The sequence below is a fragment of the Nicotiana tabacum genome, chromosome 19 (genome assembly GCF_000715075.1).
Source record: "Nicotiana tabacum cultivar K326 chromosome 19, ASM71507v2, whole genome shotgun sequence".
NCBI lineage: Eukaryota > Viridiplantae > Streptophyta > Magnoliopsida > Solanales > Solanaceae > Nicotiana > Nicotiana tabacum.
In genome coordinates this window covers 148,397,548-148,417,698 of record NC_134098.1, presented here as the reverse complement: position 1 = coordinate 148,417,698, position 20,151 = coordinate 148,397,548, and the positions used below count along the sequence as shown (strand labels likewise).

General features: G+C 39.9%; 1 protein-coding gene and 1 pseudogene across 1 annotated transcript; both read left to right on the top strand.

Moving 5' to 3' along the window:
* The first annotated feature begins 324 nt into the window (after positions 1-324).
* On the top strand, positions 325-5,116 carry LOC107780895 (uncharacterized). Its single transcript, XM_016601511.1, has 2 exons — positions 325-949; positions 4,977-5,116. The coding sequence occupies exons 1-2, from the start codon at positions 325-327 to the stop codon at positions 5,114-5,116; spliced, it is 765 nt and encodes a 254-aa protein (XP_016456997.1).
* Positions 5,117-16,832: 11,716 nt separating this feature from the next.
* On the top strand, positions 16,833-19,910 carry LOC107780897 (uncharacterized; annotated as a pseudogene).
* Positions 19,911-20,151: the final 241 nt, after the last annotated feature.

Here is a 20,151-nt window from a genome sequence, read left to right as displayed (position 1 = left end):
AGTGAAGACTACATATGGTGGAGTGAGGTATGCACATATATTTATGAACGAAATTGTACGACTTCACGGAGTTCCAATATCCATCATTTATGATAGAGGATCACAATTTACTCACACTTTTGGAAATCTTTTCAAGAAGCATTAGGTACACAAGTAGATCTTAGTACTGCATTTCACCCACAGACAGACGGGCAGTCTGAACGTACTATACAGATCTTGGAGGATATGTTGAGAGCTTGCATTCTTGAGTTTGGAGGTAGTTGGGACATTTATCTACCTTTAGCTGAATTTGCTTACAACAATAGCTTCCAGTCCAGTATTCAAATGGCATTGTACGTAGCATTGTATGGTAGAAGGTGCCGTTCTCCTATCAGATGGTTTGAAGCTGGTGAGACTAACTTATTGGGACCCGACTTAGTACAAGAAGCTATGGACAAGGTCCAGTTGATCAGACAGAGATTGCTTATAGCTCAAAGTAGACAAAAATCTTATGCAGATAAGAGAAGAAGAGACTTAGTGTTCGCAACTGGAGACAAAGTATTCCTACGAGTCTCTCCTATGAAAGGTGTGATGCGATTTAGGAAAAGAGGCAAGTTGATCCCCAGATTTGTAGGACCCCATGCAATACTAGACCGAGTGGGAGCTGTGGCTTTTCGTTTGGCACTTCCTCCTGAGTTGTCTTCTATTCATCCAATATTTCATGTCTATATGCTTAGAAAATGTATATCGGACTCCTCTCATGTGCTTGAAGCACCGACTATACCACTTGATGAGAAGTTGTCTTACGAGGAGGAGCCGATGACAATTGTTGATAGACAAGTAAGAAAACTACGGTCAAAGGAAATTATGTTCGTGAAAGTCATATGGAGAAACCATACAGTTGAAGAAGCTACATGGGAAGTGGAAGATACTATGCGAGTCAAGTATCCTCATTTATTCCAGTCTATAGGTACGTAATTGAATTAAATTCGGGGACCAAATTTATATAAGGTGGGGAGGATGTAATATCCAATAATTTTAAACAAGGATATATAAGTCATTTAGCAACTAATAAAATAAAAATAAAAAGGAAAAAGGTTAGGAATTGAAACAAAAGGGCCGAAGCCCATTACAAACATATCTGCCCAAAAGTTTAAAAGGGTTGGGGGAAGGGGAACGATGCAGAAAGCTTCAGGAAACGAAAAAAACAAACACGAACCAGCAGAGAAAGAAACAAGGAAAAGATAAAAGAAGTTGGCGTAGTGCGTTGGAACCATAGCTATAACTGTTGAGGAATCTTAAGCATTGATTGAGTCTTACAGGTAATACTTGAGCTTCTTCTTCTAATTGATTTTAATTTCGATTCTCATGATTGGAAGATTCTACAGAGTAATAGAAATTTCACTAGTTCATTCATGCAATTGAGAATTTTCTTCCTAAAGAATCAATAGAACTTTATGAAATTGGATTAATAAATTATATGAATAGGTTGGAGCTGATAGATTAGTAATTACTCATATGTGGGTAAATATAATTCGGCGAATTAAGAGTCAAATATGAAACCTCGAGGGTTGGGTATTCTAAATTAGCTATGAATTAGCCTAAACAAGGAAATTAACATGAGATCGATATTATGTAATTGTAGATTGATTGGAGGAATTTGTAAGAATTGCTCGAGGTGAAGCATTTGGTATTTCGGCACGAGTACTGTGAGTAGTAATCTTACCGCAATTTATATTTTTATAACTTGCATGATTTACACATGATTTTTTAATATGAATATGTTATCGATTATTTTGAGTTGCATGTGGGACAGGTCTTTTACTCGATATGATACCGAAATAGTTATTTGAGATGATTACCGTTATTTTAAGTATTCTTGTTATCACTAGACATATTTTACTGTTTCTTGAATTTACTGTTATCGAAATGAATTACATGATTTGATAAGAACCGAAATGCTCTATATTGTTTTAAAATATTTTCTTATGAGTATATACGGATTACAGAGACAAGTATAAATTGGAGTAGACTTTGAAGGATCCCGTAGCTAACAGCGGGTTCGTTAGACCCGGTGCACCTTGTAATTACCGATTACCATTACAACCCTCGCTAGTGGGACGGTAGAACTAGCATAACGTTACCGATTTCCCTCGAGTAGGGACTACCGTTATATTTAACTTCTTGCGAAGAAGTCCACATTTATACCGATTACATGATCCATTCATTGAAACCTCCCAAACATGAATATTGCTATTACACAGTATTAACCGAGCTTATTACCGAATTGTCAATTGATTTATATTACATGAAAAACATGATGAGACCGATTATTGTTTATTGTTTCTAAAAGGGCATTTTTATGATATTTTCTGTTTAATATATACTAGCATGTTTTCTGACTTGTCCCCAATAAAAACGGTTGTGGTTAAGTGTTATTGCTCACTAAGCTAGCGACTCACTCCCCGCTAATTATTTTTACAGAGACAGCAGTTGACGCGGGCGAGGATTTTGTTAATTAGAGCGCACACGTTGATAGTTCTTGGTGAGCCTCACACTTGTTCGCGTGGGCGGTGATTTTATTTATTTTATGGTCTTTTCTTTGAACTCTTAGAGTCGCTCCATAGTCATTCCTTTAGTGTCATGAGTATTCTTTGGTTATTATAGACTTATGTTGAGTATCGCTCTTTATTATCAAAGTTGGAGATAAATTAGTATTTCTAGCTGTTAGTGGATGGACTATTAATGGAAGATATTTGTTTGGGTTAATTGATAAAGTTATCGTTGTATGAATTGATATTAGGGTGTTTGGTTGTTGATTTGAGACAAGGAAAATTTCTAGATGTCCGTTTTTCTATAAAATATCGGTACGGCTTACTTAGGGGCACTTGCTCCTAAGTGCCGGTCATGATCCTAAATTGGGTCGTGACAAAATAAGCAGCTAAAGCACGCAGACATGCGATATTAGACTAAACAGGATAACTACACATATTGGAATAGCTCAATTAAGAATAAAAACAGACTAATACTCATTTAAACTATATAACTCAAATTAAAAGAAAAACAGGTTACTACTTAGTAAAATAAATCGGGTTTTACAATGAATAGCCTGTGTACGTACTCGTCACCTCACGTACACAACGCTCACATATCACAACAGTACCAAATCCTAAGGGGATTTCCCCCACACAAGGTTAGGCAAGCCACTTACCTTGAACCAAGCTCAATCAATTGGTAACAATGCCTTTTTCACGAATATCCGACTCTAAATGGCCCAAATCTAGCCAAAATCAATTACATACCATAAATACGACTATACAAAATTAATCTAATTAATGAAATCAAAGCTAAAGCAAAAAATTAGAAAACCGTCCCAAAAAGTTGACCGGGGCCCACATCTCGGAATAGGGTAAAAGTCACAAAATATGAACATCCATTCACTCACGAGTTCACTCGTACCAAAATTATCCAAATCCGATATCAAAATCTCAATCAAAACCCTAAATCTTAGTTGAAGAACTTCTTCCCAAATTTTCCCAAATGTTCCACCCAAATCCGAAATTAAAAGATGAAATTAGTGATAGATTAGTGGGATATAACCATAAATAAGTGAAGAATCATTACCCAATCGATGTCTCTGAAAATCCCTCAAAATCTTGTCCAAATCCGAGCTCTCTAACCCAAGTTTTGATAAAAATGGCTAACCCTTGTTTGTTGGAAACTTTAATACTGCCCAGGTATCCCTTCTTCGCGAACGCGGCCACACCCTCACGTTCGTGAAGCACAAAATTGCTTCAGTCCAAAATCCTTCATCGCAAACGCGATGGCCTTGTCGCGAACGCGAAGACCACTTAGCTCGACCCTATGCGAACGAGGGACCAACGTCGCGAACGTGTAGGCAAAAAGGGCCTGAGGACCCAGTTGGCCAATACCTCTAAGCGAACGCGGGACCTCCATCGCGAACGCGTACACCAAGTACCTCAGTGCTTCGCGAACGCGGGACCTCCATTGCGAACACGAAGCACAAAATCTCGCCTGCCTCCAATTCCTCTTCGCGAACGCGAGAATCCCCTCGCGAACGCGAAGAAGGAAACCAAAACTGAAGAACACCAGAAATCTGCAATCTCTCCTAACTCCAAAATGATCCGTTAACCACCCGAAATCAACCTAAGGCCCCCCGGGACCTCAACCAAATATACCTACAAGTCCTAAAATACCATACAAACTTAGTCGAGCCTTCAAATTACATCAAACAACGCTAAAAACACGAATCGCCCTCCAATTCAAACTTAATGAACTTTGAAACTTCAAACTTCTACAATCGATGCCGAAACATATCAAATCACGTATGATTGACCTCAAATTTTGCACACAAGTCATAATTGACATTATGGACGTACTCCAACTTCCAGAATCGGAATCCAACCCCGATATCAAAAAGTCCACCACCGGCCAAAATCTCCAAAAATTTGACTTTCACCAATTCAAGCCTAAATCAGCTAAGGACCTCCAATTCACAGTCCGGACACGCTCCTAAGTCCAAAATCACCCAACGGAACTAACGGAACTGAAGGAACTCCATTCCGGAGTTGTCTTCATATAGTTCCGACTACAGTCAAAATTCTAAGGCTTAAGCTTCCGTTTAGGGACTAAGTGTCCCAAAATACTCCGAAACCAAAAACAAAACCTCCCGTCAAGTCACATAAGCAGAAAAACCTACGGGAGAAGAAGTAAATAGGGGATCAGGGCTAATACACTCAATACAACCGGCCGGGTCGTTACACTTGCAGCGGCTAAATCGGAGGTCGAAACGGCCACGGCTAATACTGATGCAATGGTGGCCGTCTACCAATCCGACGCTGAAGCTGCTCAGGTTCGAGCAAAGGAGGTTGCCAAAGCTGCTTAGGCTCGAGCAAACTAGATTGTCGAGCATGCTAAATGCCAGTCTCGAAGGGAGACTCTTGAAGAGATCCATGCTCGTGGCTTCGATCTTACAGCCGAGATCGAGAATGCTAAGGAGCTCGAAGCTGAATCCGGAGTGTTGTCCTTTCCTAATGATGATGATTCTGGGAGTGTGAGCGGATATGAAAGTGGAGAAGGCCTCGAAAGAGAAGATGCTGTTCCCGGAGAAGACTAAGTCTTTTAGTATTTTTTGTGTTTCTTTTAAGACCGTTTCGGTCTTTGTATAGAAATTTGATCGTGCCATGTTGCCTTTGTAAATGCTTTTTGACGTGTATATATATATATAAATCTTTCTTCCTTTCTTCCTTATAAAAGTATGAAGTTGTATTCTAAGGTCCGAGATTTAGACAATTTAATTGAAACCGAACTAGTATAGCCCTTATGATTTACTATCGAGTGAGTGCTTGCTCGAACTCGAAGTAAGGTAACCCTTAGGTTTTTTATTTGAGCGAGGATGGTCTCTCGAACTCAAAGCAAAAACAGCCCTTAGACTTTTGTATTAGGTCGATATAGCCTTTGTAAAAAGATTATTTATGGCTTTCTCCCCTTTTCAGCTTGAAAAAGTTTTTATCATTTGCATTTGCAAAACTTGTAATGCCTTAGCATGCAATAAGGAACTGTTCGGGAGTTCGAACAATTTTGTACTCATTAGAGTTTTTCGAGGCTTGATGTTATCGAAGCCTTTTATGATTTTGCCGGGGGTAGCCCTTTTAACCAATTTTTGAGGGAATTCGAAGGCCTATTTTGTTACGGAATTCGGACGTCTCCGAACCATGTTAATTCAGCCATAGCCTTTTTGGTTCAGGATTTGCCCCATGGGCTTATTTTTCCATTTTACTTCGAGCTTGCCCGAAGTGTCAGTCCCCGAGTGGGGTGGCCGTGGCCTATAAAAATTGAGGGTTGCCTAAAAGGTCTTATGATATCAGAGTTTTAATGATTTGATCTCATTTATTTTTCGGATGGTAGTCCCCGAGCGTGGGGATGATTATCCGAACTCTGGTTATGGTCAGCCCTTAAGCCTGTTTACATAATAGATCTAGAGTATAGAATTGTAAAGTAGAAAAAGAATTTCTAAGGAATGAGATATCGGCAAAGAAAAATACTTCGTTTGACCGTTTGGCCCTTACAAATTTTTCCTATCGAGACCTTGCTGCCATGAAGTAATTTCTTCGCATCAATGTTGACATGCGATGGCAATGCCCCCCAGTATTCAAGGTTGATTTTAAAGAAACCTTGGACACTGTTGAATTGTTATAAGTTAGCATGATCAATGGTTGCCTTATTAAAAACTTTGCCAGAAAACCCATTTGGGACAAAACCGATCTAAGGAAAAAAGAGTGCAACACGTGCTTTCAGACCTAAAGGCTTCGTGTCGAAGAATCCATCGTTGTTTTTGGTTTAACACCTGCAAATGTTAGTTTAAAATATAAATGAAAAATAGAAGAGGTCGTACCTTAATAGTAGTATCATTTTAGGTGCGATACGTTCCAATTGCTCGGCAGTTATTCGCCATTCATCATGCCGAGCTTGTAGGTTCCTTTTCCGATGATTTTGAGAACCTGGTACGGTCATTCCCAGTTCGGACCCAGTTTCCCTTCATTCGGATTTCGGGTGTTGAGGGTGACTTTTCTTATCACCAAGTCCCCGATGTTAAAATGTTGAATATTGGCTCTTCGATTGTAGTACCTTTCGATCCGCTGTTTTTGAGCGGCCAATCGGACGAGAGCGGCTTCGCGTCTTTCATCCAACAATTCTAGGCTCGTGTTCATGGTCTCGTTATTCGACTCCTCTGTTGCATATCAAAACTTGATGGTAGATTCTCCGACATCGACCGGGATTAGAGCTTAGGCGCCATAAACTAACGATAATGGTATTGCTCCGGTGCTGGATTTCGATATTGTGCGGCATGCACATAGAACATCGGGTAGTATTTCTCTCCATTTCCCTTTGGTGTCGGCCAATCTCTTCTTAAGATTTTGGATGATGGTTTTGTTGGTCGATTCGGCTTGTCCGTTCTCGCTGGGATGATAAGGTGTTGATAGGATCCTTTTGATCTTGTGATCTTCGAGAAATTTAGTTACTTTACTGCCGCTGAATTATTTTCCATTATCACATACAATTTCGGAGGACATCAACCCATTTAGAGAAATAATCAGTCATAAATAAAATAAATTGAACTTTACCTGGGGTCGACGGGAGAGGGCCAACGATGTATATTACCCATTTCATGAAGGGCCATGGGGACAGGACTGAGTGGAGTAGTTCCCCGGGTTGATGAATCATGGGCGCATGCCTTTGGCATTTGTCGCATTTTTGAACGAACTCCCTTGCATCCTTCTCCATATCGGTCCAATAGTACCCTACTCTGATTACTTTGTGGACCAGTGATTCGGTACCTAAATGATTTCCACAAGTTCCCTCGAGAACTTCCCGTAGGATGTAGTCGGTATCTCCCGGTCCCAAACATATTGCCAACGATCCATCGAACGTATTTCTAAACAACGTTCCGTCTTCGGACAAAGTGAACTGTGCTGCTTTTGTGCGCAGAGCTCTCGACTCCTTTGGATCTGATGGAAGTTTCCCATTCTTTAAGTACTCTATGTACTTGTTTCTCCAATCCCAGGTTAAACTTGTGGAGTTTATCTCGGCGTGACCTTCTTTGATTACCGATCTCATGAGTTGTACAATAGTCCCCGAGTTGAGTTCGTCGTCTCCAACCGATGAACCTAAGTCTGCAAGAGCGTCGGCCTCGCTGTTCTGTTCTCGAGGTACATGTTGCAAGATCCATTCCCTAAATCGATGTAGAGTCACATGTAGTTTATCCAGGTACCTATGCATTCGGTCTTCTCGGACTTCAAAAGTCTCGTTAACTTGGTTTACCATGAGGAGGGAATCACACTTAGCCTCTATGATCTCCGCCCCCAAGCTTCTAGCTAGTTCGAAACCTGCAATCATGGCCTCATACTCAGCCTCATTGTTAGTCAATTTTGTAGTTCTGATAGATTGTCTAACTACATTACCTATGGGTGATTTTAGTACGATGCCTAATCCGGACCCCTTCGCATTCGAAGCACCGTCCGTAAAGAGGGTCCAGACTCCCGAAGATGTACCCGATTTTATCAGTAGTTCTTTTTCAACCTCAGGTACGAGATCCGGCATAAAGTTAGCCACGAAGTCCGCCAAGATTTGAGACTTGATGGCGGTTCGGGGTCGATACTCAATATCGTACCTGCTGATTTCTATGACCAATTTGGCCAATCGACCTTAAAGCTCGGGTTTGTGCAAAATATTTCGAAGAGGATAAGTTGTTACAACACATATTGGATGATATTGGAAATATGGTTTTAGTTTCCTAGAGACTCTTATTAAAGCAAGCGCTAATTTTTCTAAGTGTGGATATCTAGTTTCGGCCTCACCTAAGGTCCGACTAACATAATAGATAGAGAATTGTGTACCTTGTTCTTCTCAGACCAGGACTCCATTTACCGCCATCTCTGAGACTGCCAAGTACAGGTAAAGTTGTTCGTCCACTTTCGGGGTGTGAAGCAACGGCGGGCTCGATAAATACCGCTTTAGTTCCTCCAAGGCCTGCTGGCATTCCGGAGTCCATGCAAAATTGCTCTTCTTCTTAAGCAGCGAGAAGAATCGGTGGCTCCTATCTGAGGATCTCGAAATGAATCGTCCTAGGGCAGCTATTCGCCCCGTCAGCCTCTGCACAACCTTTACATTATCCACTACCGTGATATCCTCGATAGCTTTGATTTTATCGGGGTTGATCTCGATTCCCCGATTGGACATCATGAAACCAAGAAATTTGTCAGAGCCAACCCCGAATGTACACTTTTCGGGGTTGAGCTTCATATTATACTTCCTCAGTATATCGAAAGTCTCCTGCAAATGCTTTAAATGGCCCTCTGCTCGCAGGGAATTAACTAACATGTCATCAATATAAACTTCCATTGATTTTCCTATTTGTTCTTCGAACATTCGGTTTACTAGGCGTTGATAAGTTGCACCAGCATTTTTTAGATCGAATGGCATTACGTTATAACAGTAGGTACCGTACTTAGTGATAAATGAGGTCTTTTCTTGATCCTCCGGGTTCATCTGTATTTAGATGTACCCGGAGTAAGCATCGAGAAAACTGAGAGTCTCATGGCCAGCCATGGCATCGATCATACGATCGATATTAGGAAAAGGAAAAGAATCCTTGGGGAATGCTTTATTCAGGTCTTTATAATCTACACACATTCTAAGTTTGTTTCCCTTCTTAGGGACTACCACTACGTTTGCTAACCATTCGGGATACTTTACTTCCCGAATAGATCCTATTTTGAGAAGTTTAGTTACCTCGTATTTGATGAAGGCATGTTTGACCTCGGACTAGGGCCTTCTTTTTTGCTTCACCGAGCGAAATTTAGGGTCCAGGCTCAGTTTGTGATTGGTAATTTCTGGTGGGATCCTTGTTATATCGAGGTGGAACCAAGCAAAGCAATCCATGTTAGCTTTAAGGAAATGAATAAGTGTTTTCCTGAGCTCGGGGGTTAGCCCCGTGCCCAGGTATACCTTTCGTCTGGGCTGATACTTGGCCAGTGTGACTTGTTCTAGCTCTTCGACCATCGATTTGGTGGCGTTGGAGTCATCGGGAATTATGAAGGATCGAGGGATCTAGTAGTCGTCATCCTCGTCGATCCTTTGCTTCTGTAATTGGGTCGAGACCGGTGTCTGTGGTTGCTATTTGGCTTCCTGCTTTCCCTTCAAATCTGATCCCTTCATTGATGAGAGCGTCGATGCCGGTATCACTTCATCGACTGCAAATATCTTTTTGGCGGCGGGTTGTTCCCCGTACACTATTTTGATTTCCTCCGATGTCGGGAACTTCAGAAATTGGTGAAGGGTCGAGGGTACTACCCTCATGTTATGGATCCAAGGCCTTCCAAGTAGGGCATTGTACCTCATGTCACCCTCGATCACATGGAACTTTGTTTCTTGGATGGTCCCGGCCACGTTCGCTGGCAGAGTAATTTCACCTTTCGTGGTTTAGCTCGCCATGTTGAAGTCGTTAAGTACTCGGGCTGCGGGCACAATTTGATCTTGTAGGCCGAGCTGTTCTACGACCCTTGATCGAAAAATATTGGCCGAGCTACCTGGATCAATCAAAATACGTTTAACTTGAATTTTATTCATAAGGACAGATATTACTAGTGCGTCTTTGTGGGGTTGTAAGATCCTCTCCGCATCTTCGTTATTGAAAGACAAGATCCCTTTCGGTACGTAGTCTCGAGTCCTCTTTTCCCTCGTGACCGACACCTTGGTGCATTTGAATACAGGCCCCTGAGGAATATCGACCCCTCCAACAATCATATGGATCACGTGTTGCGTCTCTTCTTGCTCATTCTGTCTGTTTGAATCTCTGTTCTTGAAGTGGTTTTTAGCCCGATCGCTTAAGAATTCTCGAAGATGCCCTTCGTTGAACAAACGGCTACCTCATCCCTCAGTTATCTGCAATCTTCTATTCTACGAACATGGGTGCCACGTTATTTGCACATTTGATTAGGATTTCTCTGGGCCGGATTAGTCTGCAGAGGTCGGGGCAACCTGGTGTCTTTGATGCGCCCAATGGCCGATACAATAACTGATGCATCAATGTTGAAGTTGTATTCTAATAGTCGGGGTACTTCTTTGGGTTCGACATTTCTATCGAAACCGCTCTTAATCATGATCCCTCAAGAGCTATGTCCTCGATCATTTATTCTATCAATTCGAACGGGGTTACGTCCAAGCCTGTTGTTTCTCCGATCTCCACCGTATGGCTGATATCGATCTCTGTTTGACCGTGGTTCCCGGTCAATATCCCTTTTAACTCTATCGATGGTCCTGTTTGGATAAACGGACTCGAAAGGAGTCCCCAACTGGTCATCCTCGACTCTAATCTTTGACTGGTACCAATTATACACATCGGCCAGGTTATAGCTGGATATTTAATCAAGTTCTGCTTAAACTATTGTGAGGCTACCGAACTTCGTACGTTTAGGCCTTGAGTGAAAGCCTGAACGGCCCAATCGTCAGCGACCGAGGTCATATCCATACGCTCCATTTGGAACCTGGATACAAACTCTCTGACCATCTCGTTGTATTTTTGTCTTACTTTGAAGAGGTCCGACTTTCTAGTCTCGACCTTTATTGCTGCGGCGTGTGCTTTGACGAATGAATCTGCGAGCATGAAAAAAGAATCAATGGAGTTAGGTGGCAAATTATGGTGCCATATCATCGCCCCCTTTGATAAAGTTTCTCCGAATTTCTTCAACAGTACGGGTTCGATCCCATCATCCTCTAGATCGTTCCCCTTTATTGCACATGTGTAAGAAGTGACATGCTCGCTGGGGTCGGTAGTTCTACTATACTTGGGAATTTCTGGCATGCGGAATTTCTTCGGAATGGTTTAGGAGCCGAGCTCGGGGGGAAGGGATTTTGTACCAACTTCTTTGAATCAAAACCCTTCAAAATCGGTGGTGCCCCGGAATTTGATCAACTCGGGAGTTATATGTTTCCACTTTTTTGTCATTCACTTCAATCTTCCTCTCCCCCGATTCAATTCCCTTTGTCAGCTCCTCGAACATTTTCAAGATAGCGGGGTCGGTCTCTGACTCATTCACATTTGACCTCCCCGGCACTGGTTCGGCCCTGTGAATGACTTCTGTGATGGCTCGGGTTCGACCCTACTCGATGTGTGGTTCTGATTTTGGAGTTGTGCTATTGTAACTTGTTGAGCCTGCATCATTTTGAATATTATTCGAAGGCTGATTCCTCCTTCTTCGCCGCCCTATGCATTCTGACCGGCTGATCTAACGTCTCTGCGGATGCTATTTTCGGGGTCGACGCCCAGATTTGCATTCAGGGCAACATGGAAACTAAAGTCGATGGGTTCTGCAACTGGTACTCCCTCGAGATCAACTGGAGGCACTTTGTTTCCTGGGGCGGCTACGTTGTCGTTTTTGCCATGAAAACCAAGACCATTGTCGATGTGTGTGGGTATTGCTTGAGAGTTCGACATGCTGATCCTGGAATCAAAAATGCTTACAAGAACAAGTGTAAAGCAGTGTGTGTTATGAAAATTAGCACCAGGCAATCACTATTATCCTTAGCCCCACGGTGGGCGCCAAAATGTTTACCCTTAAAATCGGATAACAATTAAATTTGTAAGTGGTTTTAAGGATATCTGATTTCATTTGGCACAAACTGAGAAATATAAGAATTGAAGTTAGAAATTAGCTGTAAAATGAAGCAAACCAATGTAACGCGCAACTTAGGTCCTCGAGATAGGTCGCCCTCGAACCAACTGGGTATATTATTGAAAAGCAAGAACTGAACAACTGAATAAGATAGCTTAAGAGAGAAAACGTGATATATTGCTTTGTTATGTGTGTCCCCTTACAAAATGATTGGAACCCCCTTTATATAGTAGAGGATTTCTACATATGGTACAATTCTAAATATAGAAGGAAATCTTCTGATTGGCTGATCGGCCGGTCTTGACTTGATATATGCCGAGATCTACGCCACAATCCTCGCCCGGTCACTGATTCCTCGGCTTTCCGTTATTCGAATTAGCAGGCTTCCTTTGATCTCGCTAGATCCCTATCCTTCTCGGTCTCAAACTTAGCTGGTCTCGATCTCGATCGATCCCTGAATCACGATCTAGGCAATATTTATTCATGCAACGATCCAATATAACTTGGAATTAAACCTCGGTTTGCCACCCCGGTCTTGGTTAACCATACAAAATCGGATAAGCACGATTTTGACTGTATACAATCAGATCATTCAAAAAGATATTTACATGTAAACCTCCTTAAAATATGAAATATGTAATCTTAAAAATAAGACAGGTTACCTGCTATAACAGATGAATTAACATGACAGGGTAAAAGTTGGCAATGTATTTTAATTAAAGTAGTAACATATATATGTTGTAGATTTATTAGGCGATATCTTTCTTATATTTGTTCTCGTCAATATAGAGAATAAAGTAGGCTTCTAAAGGGAAATAATAATTGATCAAGTATCCTCAGATTCATCTCTGCTAGACTGCTTTACTACTTTACTCTATGTCCTCAAGCATTTGAGTTTGAGCTTGAGTTCTTACAATTTTAGGAAGCAAATTTAACTTCCTTGATATGCTAGATAATTCAACTTTAACGAAATCTCAATTAATAAGCCAAAGGATATTAGAATACAATGAACTATTCACTAATGCATGCTTTCCTAGAAACAACTATTTTGGAGACAATATCATATGATAGTTTTTTTAACCTCTATTGAATTACAATGGTTAAGAGGTACATCTCGATTACCCGGAATAGCTTATTGGTTACATAAATTTTAAAACAATATATAAACATTAAAAATGACTTCTAGTTTATAGAACACTAACTTGTTTGGATGGTTGTTACCTATTGTATTGTATTGTATTGTATTGTGTTGTTACTTTAAATACAATGTTTGTTTTGATTGTTATTTAAATTTTACTGTATCGTATAAATCCGTCGTTATATAACGACGAAAAGTATCACTTTATGGAACGGCGGATTTGGTGTGGTGGCATCGTTACCTTATTTTTTTCTCTCATCTTGCCCTCCTTATTATTAAATAATCAAATTTTATCCTTTACTCCACTCTTTTTGTATACTCTGTATCATATCTTTTTTTAATAATATTGCAAGTTTATTCTTTGTATTGTAGAAGGGCACACAGGGAATGAATGGGAAGATCGAAAAGTTGGAAGAAAAAAGGATTTTTTGGTTAGACGCGTGGAATTGACTCTATGAAATTACGTCGATACTTCTACATATTATGGGTAACGTAGGAGACATATCTATTTTCCCCCCAGGAAATCTTTAAAATTCCCACTGCACCTACTCCTTTTGCAAAAAGGCTTTAGGGATAAGATCAGACTCGAGAAATTGTCTACTTCAAGGCTGCATGGAGGACTACGCTCTGCAGGTGGGCATCACTATCTATGCATAGTCATTCTGGGTCCTCGCATGTTGAAGATAGTTGTTATAAAATTAATAGAACCTAAAATGGATGAAACACCACATAAAAGAGCTTACTCCAAGATCTGACTCTGCCCGTGTAGGAGTTCGGGAAGGCTAGAAGTAAACAAAGAGCGGTAGAAAAGAATAAAGTGTTGCGCCCATTCCGAACAGATTTCCCCATCAGTAATGGGACGTTCGGGATGAAGACAATCAAAAAAAATAAAATAACCCGGATGCTCCCTTCATTCGCTTCGCGGGAGTCGCACATCACATAGCTGGAAGTCAGAGGGGCCATACTACCTGCTCAAGAAAGACGGCTAGAAACTTCCTATTAGGAATGACTTCCTTTCAGGTTGTGTTGTTACAGACCAGACTGTTCTAACAGTGCAGGGGAGGATCCTATTATATAAAAATAGAGAACGAAATAACTAGAAAGGTTGTTAGAATCCCCCTCTTCTAGAAGGATCATCTACAAAGCTATTCGTTAGAATTTAATGGGAAGACCTTCTAGTTAAACCTAATCCGCTGGCTCAGATGAGTGGCTCTGGCATCTTTTTATACTTATGCAATGCAGCCTTTTTTGAAAGTATTCGCGAAAATGTTCAAAGCACCACCTTCGTCAATTATCTTGATGTCGAAAGGGAAGAGGACATGGTCTTACTTACTTAAAAGTAAAAAAAAAAAGAAAAGGAAGTTTCCTGTTTTAGTTTCACTTTCGCACCTCAGCGTCATTAGGGACCTAGAGAGTTGCCTTCGCTTTTGGCGTTCCTTCATAGATCTCTGAATTTTACCCCTATGTACAAAATTCCACTCTCCTCTCAAAAGTCTGGTTCCTTCGCGAACGAAGTTCAGAATCAACAAGGGTTCGTAGAATGAAGGGAGTGTATAACTGGGGCAACCGACCGAAACCCCTGCTTGGACTGGCAGCAAGGAGTCAATTGAATGATCAAATCCTGCAGGCAAATCATCGAAATCAAGAAGAAGTAATGGGCCTGATCGGAGGCAGGTCAGGGGCCGGCGGGCACGCCCCCAGCTTCTTAAGTTTGGGAATTGTGCCGGACCAATGCTACGAGCTTCCGGAATCCAATGGAATCTTCGTAAAGTTGATAGGTGGTGGTAATACACCCTTCTCAAAGGAAACGTACGTGACACTCTCGCATCATACTTTTTAGCATTCGGAATGCTCTTATGTGTAGGATTCAATTCCAGTATAAAGAGCTTTTTCAATAATTCCAATTCCTCGAAAGCCTAGAAGTACTCTTCCTCTGGTGGGCACTCTCTTACCTCTTTCACACTGTGGGTCTATGTCTTCATCTACCTTGAAAGCAGATTTCGAAATTACATAGGTGAATGTAGAGATCACCGGTGTCCTACTCGAGACGAAGTACTTGTCGTCCCCAAACCAAAAGGGATGAGGGAAAAAGGCTCGAGAAAGCGTCCTGTCCAGAATCTTCCTGTGAACCTGAAATATTAAGTCGTTTGGTCGTGTTGCGTCACGAGTCTACAAGCCTCGTGTTGAGGAAGAAAGATGAGTTTTAATTTGGCATGGAAGCTCTTTTCTTATCTGAATCTTAAGGACAGGACCCTACCCTATTCTCGAACCCTCTGTCGAGCTCTACCCTGCCCGCATTTCCTTGTGTTTTGAAGAGAAAAAAAAAATCATGGCATCATGAAACGACGGCAAACGATACAATCTATCCAACTGTTGTATTCATCAAATAATATAGTACAATACAATACGATACATTATGAAACGATACGTAACAACAATCCAAACAAGCGGATACTGGATAGCGACTTAGATCATGTTCACAAATGAGGATACCCCAAAACGTAATTTTTTATGTTCTGGTAGAACTTTCTTTTTAAGCAATTTTTGTCAAACAAGAAATATGGCTTTAGAAGTCAGTAGTCAATAGCCTTTTTCTCACAACGGAATCTAGATATTTTTTAGGAGTTGAGTTTTTTAACTTACGATTAGGCAGTTAGGATTTGCGTTTTAGTTGCCAAACACTTGAGTAATAATTTTGCAGGAAGTCCGTTAACATAATTAGGACCTAATTTCACATCTTGCTACCGCTTCGGGTACTAAAAAAGATACATGAAGATAACCATAAAGTTGCAGTAGTGGTGGAAAGGGAATCGTGCAACACATTTGAAAACAATGTTGTCTCTCACTGCGAAATATAGATTTTATTATTATTATTATTTTTATAATTCGAATCCATTGGAGAACATATCGATTAGTCTATCAACTATCAAGTACTTGTTATCGCAGACCAACATAGTCGAATGAAAAAAATCACTTAGTCTTTTCTTCTTCTTGTTTGTTGCCTCCGCTGAATTTGAATCCTGATTTCATTTCATTAACAGTTATGCCACAGTAGTCTCGAGTCTAACAGAATAAATAGTGTACGTTTTTATTGGTGATTTCACTTCTTGAACTAAGACACTATATTATAATTTGAAGAAACTTATCTTCCGTAGAACAGAAGAAAAACAAAACCACTAAAATAAGACTTGGACTATAAGGTGATGTCACATTCGCATTAATTATTGGCTTCTTACCTGTACTGGATATTTGCTGATGACTAAACAGGAAAACTTGAATAAGCAAGCAATAATTTAAAAGGAATTATTTCAATTATCTGGAAGGAATATAATTCTTAATTGAAGGTGTATGATACTTTATTTATTAATGTAGCTTCTGATTGAGGATCTTGTCCATGTCAAATAGATTGATATGTCGTTTATGACACCGGCAAGAACTTCTGCATATCTTTACAAACAGCAAAGAACTCCAAGGTTGTTAAACCAATTTTAATGTCATTTTAAGACTTTATGGTAGCATAAAAACAGGCTGCAGATTTTCCAGAAGTTGAATTGTTAGTTGCATGCAAATTCCATAATGACATAACATCCACCTATTGGTACACTTACCTCTTGCTCTATTTGACCAGTATTGGAATGCCTCCAAGGTTTGCATACACATGTTTACAAATCTGGCTTAATTTCTTCTTGTTTATTTCATTCATTAAAACCGTCTTTCTTTCTATATCTTGGTTTGTATTAACATCTTTCTGTACCTAGTTTAGGCAATTCTTTCTTTGTTTTGCTATTTTTTTGTTTTCCAAACCATCCCTTTGGAACGTACTAGTCCAACTAATCTGGGTTCTGCCCGTAGATCAAGGCCCACTATCGGGCATTTTAGCACTCCCTACTAAGAGGATTCCATCCCCACGACTCGGACTCATCTATTCTCATTTGCAAGTGATTTTCATATCTAATTTTGTCTAATAAAACATCTTTCTATTCTTTAGCTGAAATGATAATTGTTTTGTATTTTCCCATCACTGAATAACCTTATCCTTGATACTTGTCATTCTGATCTTATGTTTCAAAATTCATTTTCTGAATGTGTGAAGAAGGAATAAAAATTGTGGCCTTAATTTGTTGTAGGGCAATGGTAAATGGCATTACTCTGAATCCAACAAGTAGAGTGGCATGTGTCAGCTGCCGCAATGCCTTTGCAATGGTTTTTATACTCCGTTACATTATTCCATGATTTAACTTGTCTTACCTGTAAATATGCTCTAATACTGGACAAACAAACAGTTTTACTCTTGTCTATTTTCTTGAACCAATAATTAGGGAAGGTTGCTAGCCTAATCGTATATTCGATTGGCTTTTTGATCATATCTTCAACAATGATACATCAGGAATTGAAATCAAGAAGCAGGTATGTAAATACATGGAGTGCTCTTCTATTTGGGTCATCGCGCTTTGCTTTGCTTTAATGTAATTAACCATTTACATTTGCAGTAACACTTGTTGGCGATTATCGTAGTTTTGATCGGATTCTGCTTTGCAATTATATTTCATCTTGGAACTAAAGAGCCTAGGTTTGTTACCAATATTTAGGGGTGGCAAACGGGCGGGGCGGGGCGGATATTCGTGGGTCGAAAACGGGTAATTCAAAAAATGAATAAATTATCCGACCCGAACCATATTTGAGACGGATAAAAATGGCTTCTTGAATATGATTATTTATGGGAAATTCCTAGTCTCCCAAACTTGAGAAACCCCCAATTTGAGGTTTTACAAATGTAAAAGTTAAACACATTAGTTATTCATTTGATTAACCATTTTCTAAGTGGATAATATGATTCTTATCCATATTCAACCCATTTTTAAAAAGTTCATTATCCAACCCATTTTTTTATGGGTAATATGGGTGAATAACTGTTTTCTTTTACCCATTTTGTCACCTCTACCTATACTTAGTAAGCTTATGGATTTAAAGGGATCAAATGCCCTAAATTAACGAGGAAGCAGTATTTGGATCTGTTTCTGATAGTACTGCTTATGCATGCAGGGTGAAGCAAGTAGCTCAGGAGACTGTTCGCCATAGTAGTTCTTGGACGGGTATATGACATAGTTGCAACTGTTTCTGCATATGCATTTATGTGTTAACTAGAGAATATATCCGCGCTTTGCGCGGTCAAGTTTTATGGTCAGCTTCTTTCAGTTACAAGTTTTCGATCCTTCAAATATGCAGTACTTACTAGTTTGTATTGCCCGTCTTGAGTTTTACATTTGTCATTGTTATCTCAGGTGTTTCTTGCTCTCTATGTAATCAATGATCTACACATGAGCCAATCTTCCAAGGCTTTGGTAATGATTTGCAATTGAGTTAACGAATAACTTTTATATCCTCCAAAAACTAGCTCTAATCAGTCTCAGCTATTTCTTAAATAGGTTCCCGACATCATCTATTTGTGCAGCTTCATTGCATCAGTCATGCTCCAGGTGCTCTTTCTCTATGGGATTGTTCTGCATCTCGTGTCCATTTTCCCTCATCTTTCTTTACATATTCTGAACGATTATTCCAGTTGCATGTAGGAGCTCAAATGGAGCAGTCACAAGTTGAAGGAATTCTTTTCAGTAGGAGGCCTCCTTTGCCTATTTTGTGGTGCTGTAGTACTCTCCCTACCGATGAACGAATTGCCAATGCCTTCATGATGGTAAGCTGCCGTTCAATCATTGTGACCTCAATTTAATCTTGAATATCAAGTTAAGGAAACCAAGAGAGGGTCAGGTTCCAAAAATTTACTGTTCCATTTGACAATCTAATCACGGTGCTATTGTTTGGCTTGTTGTTAACAGGTAACTTCAGTAGGCATGGAAAGTGAGCTAGTTGATAAACAAGTTGAGGGATCTGCTTTTGTTGATGGATCATTACACGTTTATTGTGTGGTGTAATGCTGTACATCTAGAGTCATACTAGAGTAAGTTATCTCTTTCCTTCTCTTTAAACGCCTACATTAACATATACTCTAGTACTTTATTCTTCTTTACTATTGTGAATGAAATTTAAATCTTGACATAAAACTATTCACCTTAATGCAGGTGTAACACCAGCATCATGTAATCAATCCAGCATATCGTTGTTTCACAGTTACACGATTTTCATTGGGATTCATTCTGGGAGTTGCTGCATTAGTTGGCGTCATAGTTACATGTTTTACAAACTTCAGACCTTCACATCCAATGCCCGTGGCAGAACCCTTGTTGGCATAGCTTTCAGAAGGATTGAATTGATGTACTTTTGAAGTTACATATTTGAGATTAAGGCATGGTTGATTGGTTGAAGTTGCACATTATAAATTTTAAGTCTAGTAATAAGCTAGAAGCTCTATTGCTCTGTACATCAGTTTATGCATAGTCCTTCATGTGGTCAATTCTATATTATGAGCTCAATTTTGAGCCATGTTGTAATTCGACACAGTTTCCCATTATTCCATAGAAATTCTTGCATCGAAAGAAAAAGATAGAAATTCTTGCATGTTTTAGGGAAAGAGATTGAGCCATGTACTAAAATCTTTGGGGAATCATAACTTTTAGTAATAATTAATTAAGTTTTTGTCTTCAGTTTTCCCTCTTTTGTATGCATTAAGATTTAAGCCTACGTGTATGATTTAAGTTATCTACAATTCCTTGTTTGGGGGAAAAAAAACTAATGTTATTTCTTCAAGTTTAGTACCCTGCATTTGACGTTTTATGCTATACCTACACAAAACACCAATTTTGTGAATAACCTTATCAAGAATCTAACTCGTAGCCCTTAGGCACATGCCCAATAATTGTGCATGGATATTAAAGATGCCCACTT

What these genes read in the sequence shown, in the direction of transcription:
- LOC107780895 (XM_016601511.1), top strand. Translation starts at nt 325, where the DNA reads ATGGCATTGTACGTAGCATTGTATGGTAGAAGGTGCCGTTCTCCTATC. An exon ending in TCATTTATTCCAGTCTATAG is followed by an intron (nt 950 to 4,976) that starts GTACGTAATTGA and finishes TCGATCTTACAG; the next exon opens with CCGAGATCGAGAATGCTAAG.